General features: G+C 60.5%; 1 protein-coding gene across 3 annotated transcripts in view; it reads left to right on the top strand.

Annotated features, from left to right (window-relative positions):
• Positions 1–18528, top strand: part of GRAMD4 (GRAM domain containing 4) — a 74320-nt gene that overhangs the window by 26405 nt on the left and 29387 nt on the right. For all 3 annotated transcript variants that reach the window (XR_008664932.1, XM_055329039.1, XM_055329038.1), the window contains exons 2-3: positions 8267–8477; positions 12490–12610. Coding sequence is in view for 2 of the 3 variants with exons in the window: in XM_055329039.1 (XP_055185014.1) it covers positions 8267–8477; positions 12490–12610 (332 nt within the window). In the remaining variant the exon portion in view is untranslated. The remainder of the gene's footprint in view (positions 1–8266; positions 8478–12489; positions 12611–18528) is intronic.

The raw sequence follows: 18528 nt of genomic DNA, 5'->3' as shown, positions 1-18528 counted from the left end.
GTGAGGGTGTGGGCTGAGTCTGGCTGCACCCCGGCCTCAGGTGCTCAGGGGCGGTGTGTCCCTCGGGCACCCCCCTCCCTGCCCAGTGGACGCACTGTCTCCGTCCCACCTTCCAGGATGGCCTTGGGTCCCCTTGGTTTTTGGTCCCCTTGCATTTTGACCTTTGTTCCTGTTTCACATGAGCCTCTGTCCCTGAGCCCCGTGGCGGAACGAGGGTGGGTGGGAGCCCTGAGCTTCCTGATGTTTCCTGAGCCCCATTGCTGTGCGGCTGTGGCCAGGCCCAGCGTGGGGGGCAGGATAGGTGTACGGAGCTCACGCCAGCTCGCAGCACCTTCGCTAACGTTCGCGGGGAGGTGGGGAGCTGGCCGTTAATGGAAATAAGTCTATAAACTTAGATGGATTCTAAGCAAAGGTATTCCATTGAAATCCATTGAAATTGTGAACTGTGTCACTAGTTTCATGAGCCGGTCTGGTCCCCAGGTGGTGCGCGACTGTCGCATCTGGAGGGTGGAAATCCTGGGCCACGGCGGCCGCAGCATCAGCCCCAACTGCGCTCGCGCCAGCACGTCATATTGGTGGCTTGATGATGGCCCTGCTGGGAGCAGCCCCACCACAGACACGGCCAAGTGCCACTGATCAGGGCCTCACTTCTCACCTTGTTGGTTGTCTCGGTTTCATAAAGTGATGGAGAAACCGCCAAGGCACAGGTGACGTGTGTAGCCCCTCACTGTGAGCAGCGCAGAAAGCCCAAGGAAGTGTTCCGCTGCCAGGCAGCTGTCCTGTCGTTGGGCAGGGACGTCCCCGTGTCCGAGGCCACTGAGTAGGGCTCCCGTGCGGGCCTCCCGTTGCACCTTTGCCTGTCTTGTCAATGCAGACAAAATTATCAGCTGGCATTCCTGTGTGAGCCACACCTGTTTGCCACTTGTGGCCGCGGTGGGCAAGGGAGGGGGTGTCCCGGGAGACTCAGAGGGTCCGTGAGCGGCGCCGGCCACACGGCGGCTTTCCAGCGATGCTCTGTCATTTGTGAGAGCGCACGTGCAGCCGTGTGCCTGTGCACTTGGCAGTAGCCCTCTCGTGTGCGTCTCTGCACATGCGACCTCAGGGCCACTCCCTGCAGGGTCACGGGCTCTCCAGGTCACAGAAAAGGGGATAGCAGCTCACCCTGGGTCCTCCCGGCTCTTGTGTTCTCTCAGACTTACTCTCCAGGGCCACTGGGCCATCGTCAGGGTCGCCGGGCTGGCAGGACCTGTGCCTGCATTGGTCCTCCACTGGCTCGGTGCAGAGAAGGGTTTTGGCCCGACCTCTGTGGGACAGACAAGCCCTGCGGGCGCTTGCCCACGGAAACAAATTCAGGCCTACCCCTTCCCGGAGAAACACCCTGGTTGGTGAAAACTTGGCGTTAAGTTTTTCACAAGTGTTCATGGATTTCGGGACTGCGAGTCCCAGCAGGGCTCCTGGGCTAAGTCCGTGGATGGCCCTTTGGTCTGCGGGCTCTATGGGAGGACAGCTCTTTGTAGCTGAGGCCTGGTGGCCCGGAGCCGGTGCAGGGCCCCGGATTTCCTGGCGCTGAGAGTCCTGCCAGTGCGGCCCCACCTTTGCGCATCTTTCCTTCGTTTGCTGGACGAGGGTCTGTGACCCCAGCACAGGCCGGCCCTGCCGAGTCCATTGGCTGCTGGGGCATCACCTGGAGACCCGGGCCATCACTGCCCTTGGGGTCTGTGGGCACAAATCGTAAGCAAATCCTGATCCTGGAATTTCCAGGACCCCACACCAAATGGGATGATGGCTTTTAAGGTGGGTACTTGGAAAGAAAGGCTCTGGGATCTGGGATGAGAGACACCCCAGAACCAGAGGTGTTGGGCTCCGCAGCAGGACAAAGGTGGTGGCCAGAGGACCTGCAGGGCTGGGCCGGGGCCGCCCTGCCAGGGCTGTCAGTGGGATGCCACAAGGTCTGGTTTCCTGTGACACGGAGAAGTGCTGTGGGCCTCCCACCCCAGGCCCAGCTGGGCAGGAGTGTGGTCAGGGTGCCGAAGCAGACGGTGTGGGACCTGGAGCGCAGAGGGCAGCTGTGGAGTGAGACTCGATGGAGGGCTCCTCCCAGGGCTGTGGCTGGAGCAGCTGGTGGGCACACGTGCCATCCCAGGTCCACGCTCAGCCCAGCAGAACCGAGCTGACATGTCCGGCAGGCGGGCAGCAGAGGAGCCAGAGCGGAGCTCCCAGGGAAGCCAGCAGAACCTCTGGGTATTGATGCCCTAAGCATCTGGGGTCCTGCTGACTGTGCCCAGCCTAGTAGGACTGAGGGGTGAATTTGGGGTGAGGAAAGTGGCTCTCGGATGAGCCTTGTGTGTGGGGAAACCTGTGGTCATCAGGTGTGAGCCTGGCATGGGGCCGGGGCCGGGGTCAGCAGTCTCTGGCCTCAGACGGCCTCCAGGGAGTGCCCTGCGGGGCCGGACGGCGGTCATGTGTACACTGGGGATCCTTGGGGTGTTGGTCAGGACCCCTGAGTCCGCACCCTGCCCCGGCCCTCCTGCTCCCCCCTGCAAAGCCTCCAAACCCACCGGTGCCGGCCCAGGCCACTCCGGCCGCGGGGTCTGGGGCTGTCTTCCAGGATGGAGCTGTGGCAGAGGGCCAGACAGTCCCTGGGCCTGGCTTGAGGCTGGGGGGAGGCGCATGGCTTGCAGCTGGACTCCCCGGGGATAAGGCGGGACGGGGCTGCGTCCTGTGGGAAAGTGAGCACCGTTCGTCCTCGGATCAGCGGGAGAGCCACTATCTAACCTGGGATGAGGCCCGGCCGGGCAGCGGCATGCATGGAGGGAGATTGGCTGGGACCCGGCAAGCGCCAGAGACCAGGAACCACTCTTTTAAAAATCTTGGCTGGGAAGGGAAATAGTCCTTTGTGATTTCCAAGTCCAGCTTCCCTAGACACTGCCGCCTTTGTGTGTCCAGAAACCATTGAGCGGGTTTCCAGAGCAGCATGCTTTGTGTCCCGGGCCAGCTCTGCTGGACGCAGCCCTGCGTGCAGAGGACGTGGAACCCGGTGGGTGCTGCCTGGAGCCAGGCGAGCCCCACCATCCCGCGCCGCGGCACCGGGTGCCCCTCACCCTGCCCGTCCCGTCTCGCCCGCTCCCTGTGGCAGGTGGTTACAGGTCCTTGCGGAATGCCCCCGCGCCGAGTGGGTCTGGGGTAGCCGCAGCCAGGGCTCCTGTGCCCGCGCGTCCGCTTCTGCCAGAGGTACAGGGAGGGTGCTCCTTCCGAGGCCTGGTGGCAGCAGACCCTGCTGAGCGCTTGGGTCACCTAGGGTGGCGGTGGTGGTGGGGGGGGAGGGACGCTTACTGGAGCTGCCTGGGCTGGGCCTGGTGGGGGGCTGCAGAGGGGACACCCGGCTCCGGGGGGGGTGGCTGGGGGATGCATGGCTCTGGGGGGCATCTGAGGGGGTGGGGGGCTGTAGAGGGGATGCATGGCTCTGTGGGGCAAGTGGGGCGGCTGGGGGATGCACAGCTCTGGGGGGCTTCTGAGGGATGGGGGGCTGTAGAGGGGATGCATGGCACCGGGGGGGTGCAGGGGGATGCACGGCTCTGGGGGGGCATCTGAGGGGGTGGGGGGCTGTAGAGGGGATGCACAGCTCCAGAGGGGCATCTGGGGGAGACTGGTAGATGCACGGCTCTGGGGGGGGCAAGTGGGGGGGCTGGGGATGTATAGCTCCAGGGGGCATTTGGGAGGGGCTGGGGGATGTGGGGGGCTGTAGAGGGGATGCACGGCTCTGGGGGGCATCTGGAGGGCCTGGGGTATGCACGGCTCTGGGGGGGCTGGGGGAGGGGCTGGGGGATGTGGGGGGCTGTAGAGGGGATGCACAGCTCTGGGGGGGCAAGTGGGGGGGCTGGAGATGCACGGCTCCAGGGGGGCATTTGGGAGGGGCTGTGGGATGCACAGCTCTGGGGGTCATGTGGGGGGGGCTGGGGGATACATGGCTCCAGGGGGCATCTGGGAGGGGCTGGGGGATGCACGGCTCTGGGGGTGCATCTGAGGGGGTGGGGGGCTGTAGAGGGAATGCACAGCTCTAGGGGAGCATCTGGGGGGTGCAGGGGGATGCACGGCTCTGGGGGGCATCTGAGGGGGTGGGGGGCTGTAGAGGGAATGCACAGCTCTGGGGGGGCATGTGGGGGGGCTGGGGGATGCACGGTTTTGGGGGGCATCTGGGGGTGCTGGGGGATGCACGGCTCTGGGGGGGCATCAGGGGGTGGGAGACTGCAGAGGGGACGCACGGCTCTGGGGGGCATCGGGGAGGGCTGGGGGACGCAGAGCAGCGGCTGCCAGAGTGCAGGGTACAGGTGACATTTGTCGAGGGGGTGCCCACTGTCGAGTGGCTCCGTGTGGAATGCTTGGCTCTGGGTCACACTCAGCATCTGAGACCCGGCTCCTCCGTGTCCAAGACAGTGGGCCATACCAGTCCTCCATCTACATCTGACAGCTGGTGGCAGGGGGTGAACTGGGTCGCACCTTAATGCACCCCCCCCCCCGGATTTTGTGAACATGACCTTACTTAGAGACTTTACAGATGTAATTGAGGTACGGTAGTTCTGGGGCTGAGCCACGCTGCAGCCAGCACAGGGGTGCACCGTGGCCCCCTTTACAGCCTGGACCCATCCCCAGGCAGGGGTGGAGTCGTGGGTCTGGTCCTGATCCGACAGCAGTGTGGAGGACCATCCTCTTGGGGGGCCCAAGGAGCCTGGGGGAGCAGGGGGACAGGGACGGGCCCCTGGGAGCCCCTTGCTCGGGTGGACAGCCCCCTCCCTCGGTCTCACGTGAGGAGCCCGCCCAGGGAGCCTAGAGTTGGAAGGACGGCCCCTGGCTAGCCGAGTGTGTGGGGCTGGGCCCGGGGCGTGCACTGCCTTCCGATGGTGCCGGGCTGGACACTCGGTGCTTTGTCCTCCCTCCGTGTGCTGGCACCTCATTTGCTTGCTGGAGATGAACTGGGGAGGAGGGCGGCCCCGGCCCGGGGACCGTCGAGAATCCCGAATGGCGAGAACCCACCCAACTAGAGCCGTGCAAGAGGCACCGAGCTTGGCCAGCGTGAGGCCAACCCTGAGCCTTTCCTCTAGGCACACGTCAGCCAGGTGTCCCTGTGCCCCAGCCGTGGTCCCTGCCTGGCCCGTCTCCTCCGCCCTGCTTTCCTCTGAGGCCGGATGCCGAGGGATCCCTCGGGTCTTTCTGAAAATGAAAGGAAATAGGTTTTACATTGCTGTACTTCCCGTACCCAGTCTTTTATTTTTGTGGTTTAAGACGCGGTAGGAACGCGTCATGGGACGTCTGGAGAGAGTTTTGCAGAGCACCCCACGCAAGCTCCTGTCTCCTCTGGTCTCTTTAGACACCTGTTTGCCGTAACGGGGCCCAGTGGCGGCCTTGGTCTCTCGGGCCGGCCTCCTGTGTGCGGGCCGTGTGACGTTCCAGCACGCCGTGCCTGGGCGTGGGGGCGGCCGGGTGGTGGCATGCTGCTGGGTCACCTGTCGCCGAGGGGGCGAGACACTCCCCACGTGCTGGGTTCGCTCTCAAGAGGCAGCATCGCTGGCTCCGAGGGCGTCTCCGTGTTCACGGTTCCTGCCGCCTCCTGCCACATGGACTGGCGTGTGTTTCCTATTTAGGGAAGTTGGAGGTGTTTGCTCAGTGGTGGGTAGATTTCCTCTGGCTGCGAATTCCTCTGCTCCGGGAATTCGCCCGTCTGTGTACCAGGTCCTGTAGCTTTTGCCCGTTTATCTGAGCGGTCGCAGAGCGGGGATGCTTGTCCTTCGTGTATTGTATTGGCCACACCTGTTCATGGTTGCACTGCGGTTTTTTTTTTTTTAACAAGTGGAAATTTGGGGGCACCTGGTGGTCCAGTCGGTTGGGTGTCTGCCTTCGGCTCAGGCCGTGATCCTGGGGTCCTGGGATCGAGTCCCGCGTCAGGCTCCCTGATCAGCAGGGAACCTGCTTCCCCCTCACTCTCTGCTCTTCCCCCCTGCTCGGGCTCTCTCTAGCTCTTCTCTCAAATAAATAAATCTGTAAAAAGGAAAAACAAATGAAAATTTGCTTTTGTCCACTTGACTGTTGGACTCTTTGACTCTGTGATTATTTTTGTCATTTCTCTTTACAGACCGTTACCCCGTCTCTAGGGACTTGGTCAGCACAGTTCTATTTTCTTTGGGTTTCTTTTCTTTTCTTTTCTTTTAAATATACTTCCCCGTTTCATCTATGTGGAGCTCACAGCAGCTGTTTTTCCAGGTGGCCGGCCTGTGCCCCCACCCACATGCAAGCAGCTTGCTGTCCTGGCTGCCCACGGCCCCCCATAGCTGCCCACAGCCACCTTGGCCCCCCACAACCCTCCACAGCTGCCCTAGCTCCCTGTGGCCCCCCACCGCCCTCCACGGCCTTCCACGCCTGCCCACGGCCCCCCAGCCCCCTCCCTCCCTCCAGCATCATGCACTTCTGGACTCTCCTGGCTCCTGAGGGCATTGGGTGCCCTGTGGTTTTTTTTTTTAAAGACTTATTTTTATTTATTTATGATAGACACAGAGCAGAGAGGGGGGGGGGCAGAGACACAGGCAGAGGGGAAGCAGGCTCCATGCTGGGAGCCCGATGCGGGACTTGATTCCGGGACTCCAGGATCGCGCCCTGGGCCAAAGGCAGGCGCAAAACCGCTGAGCCACCCAGGGATCCCCTGCCCTGTGGTTTTTACCAGTAGGGCTGTACCAGGCCACCTTGTAGTGTTCCAAACAAGCTCCGAGGAGCACCTGGCCCAGGAGCCCATGGGGCCCCTTCCTCCACATACTGTGCGCCCCCGCTGTTTCTCAGACCAAAGCGAGTTCTGGGCCATTCCGCTCAGACTCTTGCGAGCCCCACTGTTGGCATTGCCACGAAGGGTGGGAGAAGTTGCTGGGGGAGCGGAGGGCCCTTGCAGGGTGGAGGCAGACACCCTGGGCCGTGATTTAAGCATCCTTTGAGGGTTGTTGTGCCCGTGTGGTCCCAAACAGGAAGTGGTTTCCCTGCCTTTGTGGTTCTCTGTGAGATTCCCCAACTGGGACAGCTGGGGCCAAATGGATGGATTCCATCTTGGGTAGCCCCTGCCCTGCCTGCCTTGCACGGAGATGCTGGTGTGTGTATGGGGGCATGTGTGCGTCATCTAGAGCTCCCAGAACACGGTGGCCTCACTGGCATTATTCCTCGAGAGGTGGAAGCCGAGGCCCAGAAGGGTGGTGAGCAGCAGAGCAGGCTCTGAGCCCAGTTGTGTCTGGGGACCCCTACCTCCTGCAGGGGACTCAGGGCCTCGTGCAGAAGCTGGGGGGCTGGGGCTGGTGGGAGGCCCCCGACCTGGCAGCCCTGGTCCAGGACTTGTGTGACAGGGACTCGGGTTGGGGTTTGTGGCTTCTGCTAGGGGCTTCAGAGTGAGGTTGGCTGGACGTGCAGACAAGCCCCTCATACTCTGCCCATGGGGGCTTTGGGGGGCCGGCTTGCGTCTCCCGGTCAAGTTGGCACAGAGACGTGGGGCACCCTGCTACAGCTCTGGGTGGACATTCGAGTTTCAATGCACACGTGCCCTCCCCCCCAGTGTGACCCCCACACCGGGTCTTTGCTGTGGTGGTTCCAGGCTGGAGGGGACGCAGGTGGGCAAGCCCTGGGCTCTGGACCAGCCCGTGTGTGGAAGACCTCAGCAAGCCAGGGAGGGCTGCCTAGGCGAGCAGGAAGGTGCTTTAGGGAGACAGAGCCGCCTGGGTCGTGTCCCGGGGAGCAGGGACTAGGCCCAGTCGGGACGTGAAGCCAGGGCTCTGCTGAGACACTAACGCTGAGCATTCCAGTGGTTTCTGGGCAGTGTGCATAGCTACAGCTTTGACCGTGTCCCTGACGGTTGGCTGGTGAGGAGGGCCTCTGAGGAGCGGTCAGCCCTCCTCTTTTCTTTGAAGCATTTCTACCCTAGCTTTTCCCAGGGTCTCTGGCCTCCCTGTGCACCAGCCTGGCTGTCTCTATGGCTGGGAAGGTCCTGCTGAGAGCCTCGGCTTCCTTCTGCCTTGTGGGGCCCACGGAGGGGGAGTGGGGCGCTTTGATCAGGGGCAGGGGCAGGGGCGGGGGCGGGAGCCTGGCCAGCTGAGTCAGAGTGGTGGAGGGGCCCAGGCTGGTGGCTGGTGGGTGCAAGGTGGGAGCCGTGGGCAGGGCGTGGGAACAGGACCGAGGGTGTGCTCAGGCTGGTTGGTGTGCTGTGTGGGCAAGTGATCGAGTCTCCTCCTCTCTTCTCTTGCAGGGACCCCGACCGTCATGTTAAGGTAAAGCAGAGGGGCTCAGTGCTGAACATGCTAAGGAGGCTGGACAAAATCAGGTTCAGAGGTCACAAGAGAGATGACTTCCTCGATCTAGCAGAGTCTCCAAATGCCTCGGACACCGAATGCGGGGATGAAGTGCCCCTGAAAATACCTCGGACCTCGCCCCGGGACAGCGAGGAGCTGAGGGACCCTGTGAGTACTCCGTGCGAGCCTCCCCTGCCCGGCCTTGGCCCCGGGTCCCGCGGCGTGGGGCGAGGGACTGTCCTTCATCCTCAGATGGCCAAGCTGAGCATGGAGTTGGCAGGCCTGTCCTGCCTGCCCCGGCTTCCCCTCTGTGCTGGTCTTGCTCCCCTCCGGACCTCACGGGCAGCTGCTCATCCCCCCAATCAAGGATTGGGCAGCTTTGCCCAAACTGCAGGTCTGTCCAGCTGTGGGATTTCCTTCCTCACCCATTTCCTGGGTGGTTGGCAGACTTCTCGTGTGGAAGTGACTCAGGGACCCCAGCCTGACATCCTCGCCCCCTGGCAGCTGGCTGAGCCCAGGCTGGGCCTGTGTCGTCCCGTGGGGAGACAGAGCTGGCCACTGTGGGCTGGTCCGCAGGGCATCTTTAACGGGGCAGCAAGGATGCTCTGAACACCTCCACTGGGCCGCGTGGCTGCAGCAGGAACCCGGCTTGAGGGGGCCCTGCCTTCTGGAAGCTGGTGCCTCGTCGGCTGGGAGTGGGGCAGGGGTGAGGCGGGCTCTCAGGCCTGGTGTGATTGCGGCGCTCACCATCGTGGGCACAGTGCCTGAGTCTTCCCCTTTGTCAGTGAAGAAGCCTCGAGCCCTCCTGCCCTGTGAGCATGGCCAAGGTGGGCGGCCCCTCGGTGTCTTCTCCGAGCATCCGAGCAGCTTTCCTTCCCAGGTGTGGTCTCTGCATGCTCGCCTTCTCTGGCTACTTATATTATTAATGCCTTAGAACAGAATGGGGACTACGAGTGTGCTCCCAGCAGGAATGAATAATTTACAGGCACTGCCTCCTAGGAGCCGGGCTGCCCGATCGGGTGGTTCAGGCACTGCAGAGCCGGGCGGGGAGCCTGGCTGGCCATTGCCCGCTGTCCCCTGGCACAGGTGGGCTGGTCCTCCAGCCTCGGGGTCCGTTGGGGGGTCCAGGGCTCCGCCGCTGGGTCTCCCGGTGCCCGTTTGTTGCAGAACACCACGGGCTTGTCTTGCAAGGAAAGTGGTGTCTTCCCCATCCTGGCCGCTGCCAGCCCAGGCACCGTGAGCCATGGCCCTCCCGTGGTGGTCTCTGGGCCCAGGGTGCCGTGGCATCTCAGCAGCAGGAATCCCTCCGTGAGGGTCTGAGCTCACCATGGGGCATGACAGGGATCCTGCAGAGGACTCCTCTGCTCCGTCTGTCCACCCAGCCAGGACTCAGCAGCAGCCACCTTGCTCTGGGTGCTGTGTCAGTAGAGACCTGGACATACCCTGGAGTGCAGTCCCCTGTGTGGGGATGACGGCCGGCAGGGCAGAGGGTCTGCAGGGCCCTGCCTGCGCCCCACTTTGAGGTCGGGTCTGAGGCTGCGGGGAGGTTGAGTGGTGGTGGACACGGGGCTGTGTGAGCAGGGCCCACCAGGCTCCTCCGCGGTGGGGGCGCTGGGATGTGCCGTTGATGTTAGCCTCTCCCTGCTTGTCCTCCCAGCTCACGTCCTGCACCTGCTACCGTCCCACTGCCAGCTCGAGGGGTGAAGAGAGTGGCTCTGATTTGTGGTTGTCGCTGTGAGGGAGAGTTGTCATCTTTTTGCTCAGGCTTTGTTCTTTGCACTTATTTATTTTTTATTGTGGTAAACCATACCTGAAACTCACCGTTTGGACCACGGTTACGGGTACAGTGCAGTGGCATTCAGTGTGCTCACGGTGTTGTGCAGCCATCACCCCCATCTGTGGCCAGAACTTCATCACCCCAGATGGAAATCCCGTCCCCATTAACACTGACACCCACCCCCACCCCCAGCTCCCAGCCCCCAGCCCATGGCACCCACCATCTACTCTCATCTCTGGATCAGCTCCTCCAGGGACCTCATAGGAGAGGACCCCATAGTACTTGTCCTTTCACGCCTGGCTGGGCTCACACTGTGTCCCGGGGGGAGGTGATAAGTGGACGCAGTGGTTGAGGGGAAGGGTGTGGGCAGGGGAGGGTCCTGGGTCGGCAGACAGGCTTGAGGAGGCCCAAGAGGTGGGTGTGCAGGGGGGGAGGGTGCAGCACTTAGGGATGATGTCCAGCGTCAGGGTGTGGCCAGGGCGGGGGGCACTGGGGATGGGGACGGGATGGCAAGGCCAACCAGGTGGTCGGTGACAGCCCAGGCAGGAGAGGCGAGACAGGGGCAGGACCAGAGCCTGGAGTTGGGGGCAGATGAGAGACCCTGTGGCCCCTGGGAGATGGGGGGCAGACTGCTCCAGGAGCCAAGGCCCTGCCCCTGAGGTTGCGGGGGAGATTGAGAGGTGGGGAGCTGGAGGCCACCATTCTAAGGAAGCAGGAAGAAGTGGCCCAGCCCGCTTTCCTGGTTTCATGGCGGTGGCACTGCAGCCTTGGGGTTTGCTAGGCAGGACCCCAGTCCAGACCTCCGGGCCCCAGCTCAGCATCGTGCTCTAGGAGCTTCAGCGTGCCCCCGGTGCTCCCTGCCAGCTGGTCAGGCCCCTGGAGCGGCTCCTCCCGACCCCGCGGTCCACCAGGCTCCAGCTCCGAGCTGCCGTTAGCAGAGTCCACCCAGGGCCCTGAGGGGCCCTGTGGCGATTCCTGGAGCCCTGGGGCAAGTCTCGGATGGACGTCGTTCCATCATGCTGTACCGCAGCCTTTGAGGACCTGGGTTTGTGCATTCAGACGTGGTCCTGTGACCTGGGGAGCATCCTGCTCGCTTTGGGGAGATGCAGGCAGACCTAGTGGAGTTGAGCATCCTGCCTCCGCGTCTGTGCAGAGCCGCCTTTCTTGGCCAGCTCTGCCCTCTGCTGTGTGGCCACCGCCTTGGCCATTGTGGTGTGTGGTGGGCAAGGGAGGGCTCAGCCCAATGCAGGGGGGAGGTCCAGACGCACTGTCCTCCCTGTGGCAGACCAGATGGACTTACCCTGCCTTCCACCCCACACCCCCAGTCCCTGTGCCCACGGCTGCCCAGCCCCCGGAGGCTGCAGGTAGACACGGGAACTCGCACCCTGGGAGCCAGAGGAGTTGAAAGTCCAGCAGGTCCAGGGGCAGGGTAGCCACAGGCCGAGGGTCTTCCCAGAACTCACCGGCTTCCCGTTGTCAACTCCTCCTTCCTGAGATGTGGCCTCAGAGCAGGTGACACGTGTAGTGGAGGGGTCACCAGGTCTGTCCTGGACTCTGCTGGGCTAGTTCCCCTTCTACCCTCACCCAGTCTGTAGGGGGGTCATGGAAACCAACACTGGGAGCCAGATTCCCCTTCCCTGTCTCATGGGGCTGTGCGTGGTTGCCCATCTCAGCATTGGGGTGACCATGGGAGTGTCCAGCACGTGCGCCTGTGCTGGCCTGGCCGTGCTGGCCTGCACTGCACCCCTTCCCCTCTCGTCAGCAGGATGCAAGCAGCCGCCTGTGCCAGGCCCCTGGGTGAGCTGCAGTGGGCACTGGTCACTGTAACTGGAGCCTGCCCAGCACCCCTTGGGACGTCAGACAGTGGTTTTAATTAGCCCTCCGTGGAACAGGACAGGCCCCTGTTTGGAGTTTGCTCACCTCGGGGAGCCACCATTCTTTCAGATTGACGCAGCCTGGTCTGCAGACGTACCCTCCCTCCCCGCTGCCTGGAGGCCTGTTACTCCAGCCCCGGGGTGCGAGGGGTCAGGTCCTGTGTCTGGGTTCACCCTCGTCCCGGGAGGGTGGCACTCCAGCCAGCACAGGTTTGGATGGTTTCCTTCCCTCTGCAGCCTGAGAGTGGCGTGACTATCGAGAGGCTTAGCGTCACGCTTCTGGTTTTAATTTTTTAAAATGATTTCTAAAAGCTGACCTCACTGGGCTGCAAAGATATCCACATTGTGTGAGATGCCCCTTCCACCGGGAGGCGAAGCCGAGGTGAACTGACATGGGCTTTACTGCACAACTACGCCTTCCTCGTCCACCAGGGGCTCTGGGGCCCAGACAAGGGGTCCCCTGGGCACTGCTCCGAGAAGCGGGATGCTTTGGGGCAGCTCCCTTGAGCCCTTGCTGTTTCTCTTGTAGGCTGGACCAGGGACCCTCATCATGGCTGCAGGAGTCCAGGACTTTAACCGGACAGAGTTTGATCGATTAAATGAGATCAAAGGTCACCTGGAAATCGCCTTACTGGAAAAACACTTCTTACGTGAGTACCCCTGGGGGAGGACGGGGAGGGATGCCATCCTGCAGAGGTGCTGCGGGCTGTTTGGGCTGCTGAAGCCCCGTGCCCGCTGTCCCTGGGCTCACTCTTGGTGGGGACAGGTGTGGCCCCCACAGGGATGTCCCTAGCAGACGCTCCCTCCGCCGTCCCACTGAGACTAGCGCTCTGGTCTGCGCAGCTGCAGCTGCGAGGTCTTCCCTCTGGGGTAAGGGAGGATGTCCCAGGGAAGCAATAAATGGCTTCCCAGGGGGTGTGATGCCTTTAGTGAATCTGGTGTGTTGCATTTGCAGCAGTCCACTCTGAACGTGGCGGGGCTCTCACACTGTGTCCTGTTTAGTTTCACATCCAGGAGGGAGGAAGCACCTGAGGCTTCTGTGGCTGGGTGGCCGGGTGACCTGGTGGCCGTCTGCGTGGCTGTCTGGGCCGTTGGTGCAGTTTAAGCACCCGCTCCCTGCGGCTGGGGTCTGGCCTCTTGGGGGTAATAGTAGAAACTGCTGTGGAAGCGCCTGCTAGTTCCTCGCAGGGATGATGTCGTGTAACGTCTCACCTTCGATCTCTCACCACCCTCTGCACCCTGCTCTGCAGACAGGAGCGGCAGGGCCAGGATGAGGGACCCTGCGTAGGGCAAGCCCTCCAGCCAGGAAGGGGTGTAAAGTAGCAGATGGCCCTGGCGCCCATGCATGTGGCCCTGCTGCACAACACGGAGCTTCCACGACTGCCCCCAGGGGGACAGCAGAGCTGGTGGGATGGTGCAGGGAGAAAGAAGCGGCCTCCTGGCCCTGCGCTGTCAGAGCCTGGCCCAGAGCTGCCAGGCCAGGACGAAGGGCCTGCAGGCAGTCTAGTCCCCTCCCTTCCGTTCCCCTTCCCCTGCTCGGGACCAAGCATTCTGCGCTTCTGCTGGCCCACAGACACCGCTCCCTTGGTGCCCCTGCCTGAGCCACCACTCTCGTTGTCCACACCCTGAGGGTTGTCTGTGCTCCAGGCGGGGGCACCCCAGTTCTGCAGCCACATGGGGCCCCTCACCTGCACGTGGCAGCGGGGGTGTGAGCTGTGGTGGGGAGCCTTGGTAGCCTGCCTAGGGCACCAGTGGTTCTGAGGACAGTGCTGTGAAGTGACTCGGTGTCCCCACACATCCAAGGTCATGGCCAAGCTGGCTCAGGCAGGCAGGGCCAGGCTGGGTCAGCCCGGGGCTACGGGTGGTGATGGGCTGGCCTAATTAGGTCCTGGTGACCTGGTGCCTGTGACCTTGGGTGTGCTGAGCTCCTGCAGGGAGGCTGCGTGCACGGGGGGCAGGCTGTCGCGTGGTTCCTGGCCAGTACTGACTGGGGCCCCCAGCAGCAGAGCTGGACAGACCCAGCTGGAGGCGTCAGCTGGTGGGGCCTTATGAAAGTGCCTTTGTGGATCACCCTGCCAAATGTGGGGGTGGTACGTGGGGCCTGATGAGGCAGCCGAGGCAGGTGCCGTCCGTGCAAGGGGAAGGGCCTGTGGGAGCATCTTGACAGGGGAGTCCCAGCCCGGGAGGGTAGGCGGGGTTACCTGGCAAGGGTGGGGCAGGCGGGGTGCAGGTACTTGCTGGGTGGACAGGGTGGCCGGGTCCCACGGGGACGCCCTCCTGGGCCGTCCAGATCCGCGTTGAAGGGAAGCATCCACCCCGCCACGGCATGGCTGGCATCCGTGGTCCGTCCTCATGGCCTGTCCTCACTGCTTTGCCCAAGGAGCGTCTTGGGTCCTGGTGGCTCCTGCCGTTGAAGTGTATGGTGCGATTTCGACCTCCCCCCCCCCCCCCCCCCCCCGCCGTGGGGCGGCAGTTACGGGCATTCTGGAGCGTGGAATGTTTCGAGCCGATACGGAGGTACAGCATACAGCATCTCACATGCTCACGTTCAGAGTTGGCCAGAGATGGCTGGTGGTGGGCAGGTTCCCTCCACCACCATGTCCATCCCCGCCCCCCTCGGCTTTGGAAGCCAGCCCCGGCCGGCCTCCTGTCCTTCATCTGTACTTTGAGTCGGCAGCTCGTCATGTTTTAAAAATGAAAGCCACGAATTTGATGTCACAACTGAAAACATCAGGTTATCCTTTTGCATCATCAGACCTCCAGCCTAAGCTCACATTTCCCCAGTGGTCTCATTTTTTTTAACTATGTAAATCTTTATGGTCTCATTTTTTAAAAAAATATTTTATTTATTTTGGGGATCCCTGGGTGGCTCAGTGGTTTGGCGCCTGCCTTTGGCCCAGGGCGCGGTCCTGGAGTCCCGGGATCGAGTCCCGCGTTGGGCTCCCGGCATGGAGCCTGCTTCTCCCTCTGCCTGTATCTCTGCCTCTCTCTCTCTCTCTCTGTCTATCATAAACAAATAAATAAATCTTTTAAAAAAATGAAAGATTTTATTTATTTTTTTCATGAGAAACAGAGAGAGAGAGGCAGAGACACAGGCAGAGGGAGAAGCAGGCTCCATGCCGGGAGCCCAACGCGGGACTCGATTCCGGGTCTCCAGGATCAGGCCCTGGGCCGAAGGCGGCGCTAAACCACCGAGCCACCCAGGCTGCCCTATGGTCTCATTTCTTTTGCAATCCCAGGACAGCGCCCGAGGCCCCACGTTGAATGGCTGGCATGCCTCTTCGGGCTCCTGTGGCTCCAGTTCTCGGCGTTCCCTGCTCTTTGTGGAAGCAATCAGGCCGGCTGTGGTGGCGCCTCCACCCTGGACCTTGCTCGGGGCGAGCCCCGTGGACTCCCCACTTGAGCCAGTGTGGCTGCGTCCCCCGGGGCACCGTCTGGAGGACTCCTTGGTGGCAGCTTCCCTGAGGTGCTCTTTGTGCCCGGCCGCATGGTTTCGATCTGTCATTCCCCTGGTGGTTAGAGAATGATCATTTTCCACCCTCCATTCTTTCTCCATTTGCTCGCTGACCTATTTTTGAAAACCTAACTCCGAGGGATGGTTTCTGTCGCAGAGGCAGGATACACGCTTGAATTTTTTCTTGTATTATCCTGTTTCCAACATAATGAGCCGATTCCCTCCTTAGAGCATCCTCCACAGGTGACCAGTGAGGGTGTTGGGCCTTGTGGTGTCATCCTGAGATCATGGCCTTAGACATAGTTGACAGTTCCGAGTCGCTGTGGCTGCTGTCCTGTTGGTGCTCAGATGGACCCACCTCGGGGCAGTGGGGGCCTCGTGGGAGCCTCGTCCCGAGTGCTTCTGAGTCCTTTCAACATAAACCAACCCTCTGTGAGCAATCCCTTGCTCGCTGGTGTGACAAGATGCTCCAGGCTCCTTTTTTTCTTTTTCTTTTAAAGATTTATTTATTTTAGAGAGAGTGGGGTGAGGGTGGGGCAGGGGGAGGGAGGATCCCAAGCAGACCCCCGGCCCGCTGAGCAGGGAACTCCATGTGGGTCTCGATCCCAGGACCCTGAGATCACGACCTCAGCTGAAATCAAGAGTCAGACGCTCAACCGACTGAGCTCCCCAGGTGCACCCCCACTCAGGCTCCTCTTAAACATTTCCTGTCCCCTGGCCTGGAATTAGACTTTTCACCTGGTTCCTTTAGGTCAAAAGTGGTGTTCAGAAGCTAAGGATGCTGGGGTACTCACTACTGTCAGTGTTTCTAGACCTTTCCAGGGGGTATCCTGAATTCATTCAGGTAACTTGAATTCACATGAAGACTGGGGGATTTTGGCTTTTTTTCTTTAAAAAAAAAATGATGGTAAAGTAGGATCTAAAATTTGCCATCTTAACTGGTTCAACGTGTGCCCTTCGGTGGCATTGACCCCATCACAGTGCTGTGCGGCCATCACCCCCGTGTGGCCATCTCGTGAAGTCGCAGGTCACCAGGCCCCACCCCCTGCCCCTGGTGGCCCCTGGCCCCTCCGTGGAGAATCTCACTCCTCCAGGGCCCTTGTAGGCAGAACCTCACGGTATTTGTGTTTTTGTGGCGCCTCTTTGTGGCGCCATCATTAACTCAATACAGAGTTGTGTTGATTTGCTTCTTGTCCCTTTAGATCTTGAGAGATCAATCTTGTTTTCTGTTGACTTTTTAGTTGGACTCGATTTCAGATTCACGGGAAAGTTGCAAAAAGAATACAAGGAGTTCCTGTGGATTTTTCAGCCAGAGCGTCTCCAAGGGTAGCATTTTACCATGTTTGTCTGCCCGTCTGTCTCATGTCCATCTGTCCATCCTTCCTTCCATCCGCTTGCATGTTTTATCCTCTGGACCTATTTGGTGGTCATCTGCGGCGGGTGCGATGTTCCTCGGGCTCTGACTGTGTTGTGTGTATTTCCTGGAAGCGAGCGGGTTCTCTTACTTAACAGTCCAGTTATCAATATCAGGAAATGAATGTGGGTGCCAGACGGTTATCTAACCCGAGACTTTATTCTAGCTTCGCCATGTATTGCAGTGATGTCCTGTAACGTCTAGCGGCAGAAGGTCCCTGCTCACGCGTTACACGCAGCTGTCCTGGGTCTTCCTTCTCCGTGACCCCGAGGGGTCACTCGGCCTGGCTTCGTGCTTCCCGGTTTTGAAGAGTGCAGGTCCCTCAGTGTGGGTTTGTCTGATGGCCTCCCGTGGTGAGGTCCAGGCCAGATGTGTCACAGGTGCAAAGCTGTAGCATCAGTGCGTCTGTCAGGAGGTGGACAATGTCATTTTGTCCTGCTAACATGTATTGCGAAGTCTTCTTTTTATTTTTTTAAAGATCTTTATTAATTTGAGTGAGAGAAAGAGAGCACAAGCAGGGGCAGAGGGAGAAGCAGACTCTCTGCCGAGCAGGGAGTCCCACATGGGGCTCAATCCCAGGACCCTGGGATCATGACCCAAGCCGAAGGCAGACACTTAAGTGATGGAGCTGCCCAGTTGCCCCTAAATGGTTCTTTTCAAAACTAAACTTATTTTTATAGTTGTTTAAAATCATTCGTATGGTTGAAAGTCAAGGTACGGTCAGAGAAATGGAGTTTGTCTTCCTTTGTACTTTGTTCCTTCATTTCTCTATAGACCACCAGGTGTGTTTTGATTTTGCAGTTTATCCCTCGAGTGACTGTTTTGTAGAAGCAAATGCGTACATGTGTTCTTCGCTTCCCTTAGATAACCCTTGTCCCGGTCTCACTTTCTCCACACTTACATTACCTCCTGGCCGTCCCTCCAGAATGGAACTGAGACATCTTCCCGTTCGGTGTTATACCTACTGTGTGGATAGGGCGCTATTTTTTTTTTTTTTAAGATTTTATTTATTCATGAGAGACCCAGAGAGAGAGAGAGAGAGGTTACACAGTTACAGGTGGTTTTCCCCAGACGGCACCCTGGGTGCATGGTGCATGCACCCTGGGTGCATGGGGCCTGTTCTCTGACCCTGAGCATCTGGCACGAGGTCCTGGGTCTGGTGGGAGCCCTGCAGATGGAGGAGTAAACTGCAGAAAATCCTGGTCGGGCTGGAATTGGCCCAGGAGCACCTGTCTTTCTGCACTGCTTCTTCCATCACAGTACCTGGGATGCACGGTGCTCTGGAGACCCCGAGATGTTCCGGTTGCTGGTAACCTGGCCTCCGTGTGTTGGCGTGGCCACCCTGCCTGCCCCCCTCCGTCTGCAGGAAGGATGCGTTGGGGAGCTTTGGTGTGGACTGGGGACCCAGCCCCTGGGGGGCAGCCGGCTGTGGACATTCACGCGAAACGCCCAAGTGGCCAGTGTAAGATCCCATTCAACTATCTGTGGTACTTTCTCTCCGAAAGCAGCCGATGATCCTTCGTGGGGAGGAGGAAATAGCCCAAGTGTGCGGCAGCTCTGTTGGTCATGAAATACTGAACGGTAGGAGTGTCCCTGTGAGGAATGGCGTAGGGCAGAGAACGGGAGACAGAAGCGCGTTCTGGCTCGTGACTGGAGGCAGGAGCCCGAAACCGTTAAAGCAGCACGTAAACGAATTAAAA

This window comes from Nyctereutes procyonoides, unplaced genomic scaffold (assembly GCF_905146905.1).
Source record: "Nyctereutes procyonoides isolate TBG_1078 unplaced genomic scaffold, NYPRO_anot_genome, whole genome shotgun sequence".
Lineage (NCBI taxonomy): Eukaryota > Metazoa > Chordata > Mammalia > Carnivora > Canidae > Nyctereutes > Nyctereutes procyonoides.
Note: the sequence above shows the minus strand (reverse complement) of the source record. Positions and strands in the feature narration are given on the sequence as shown.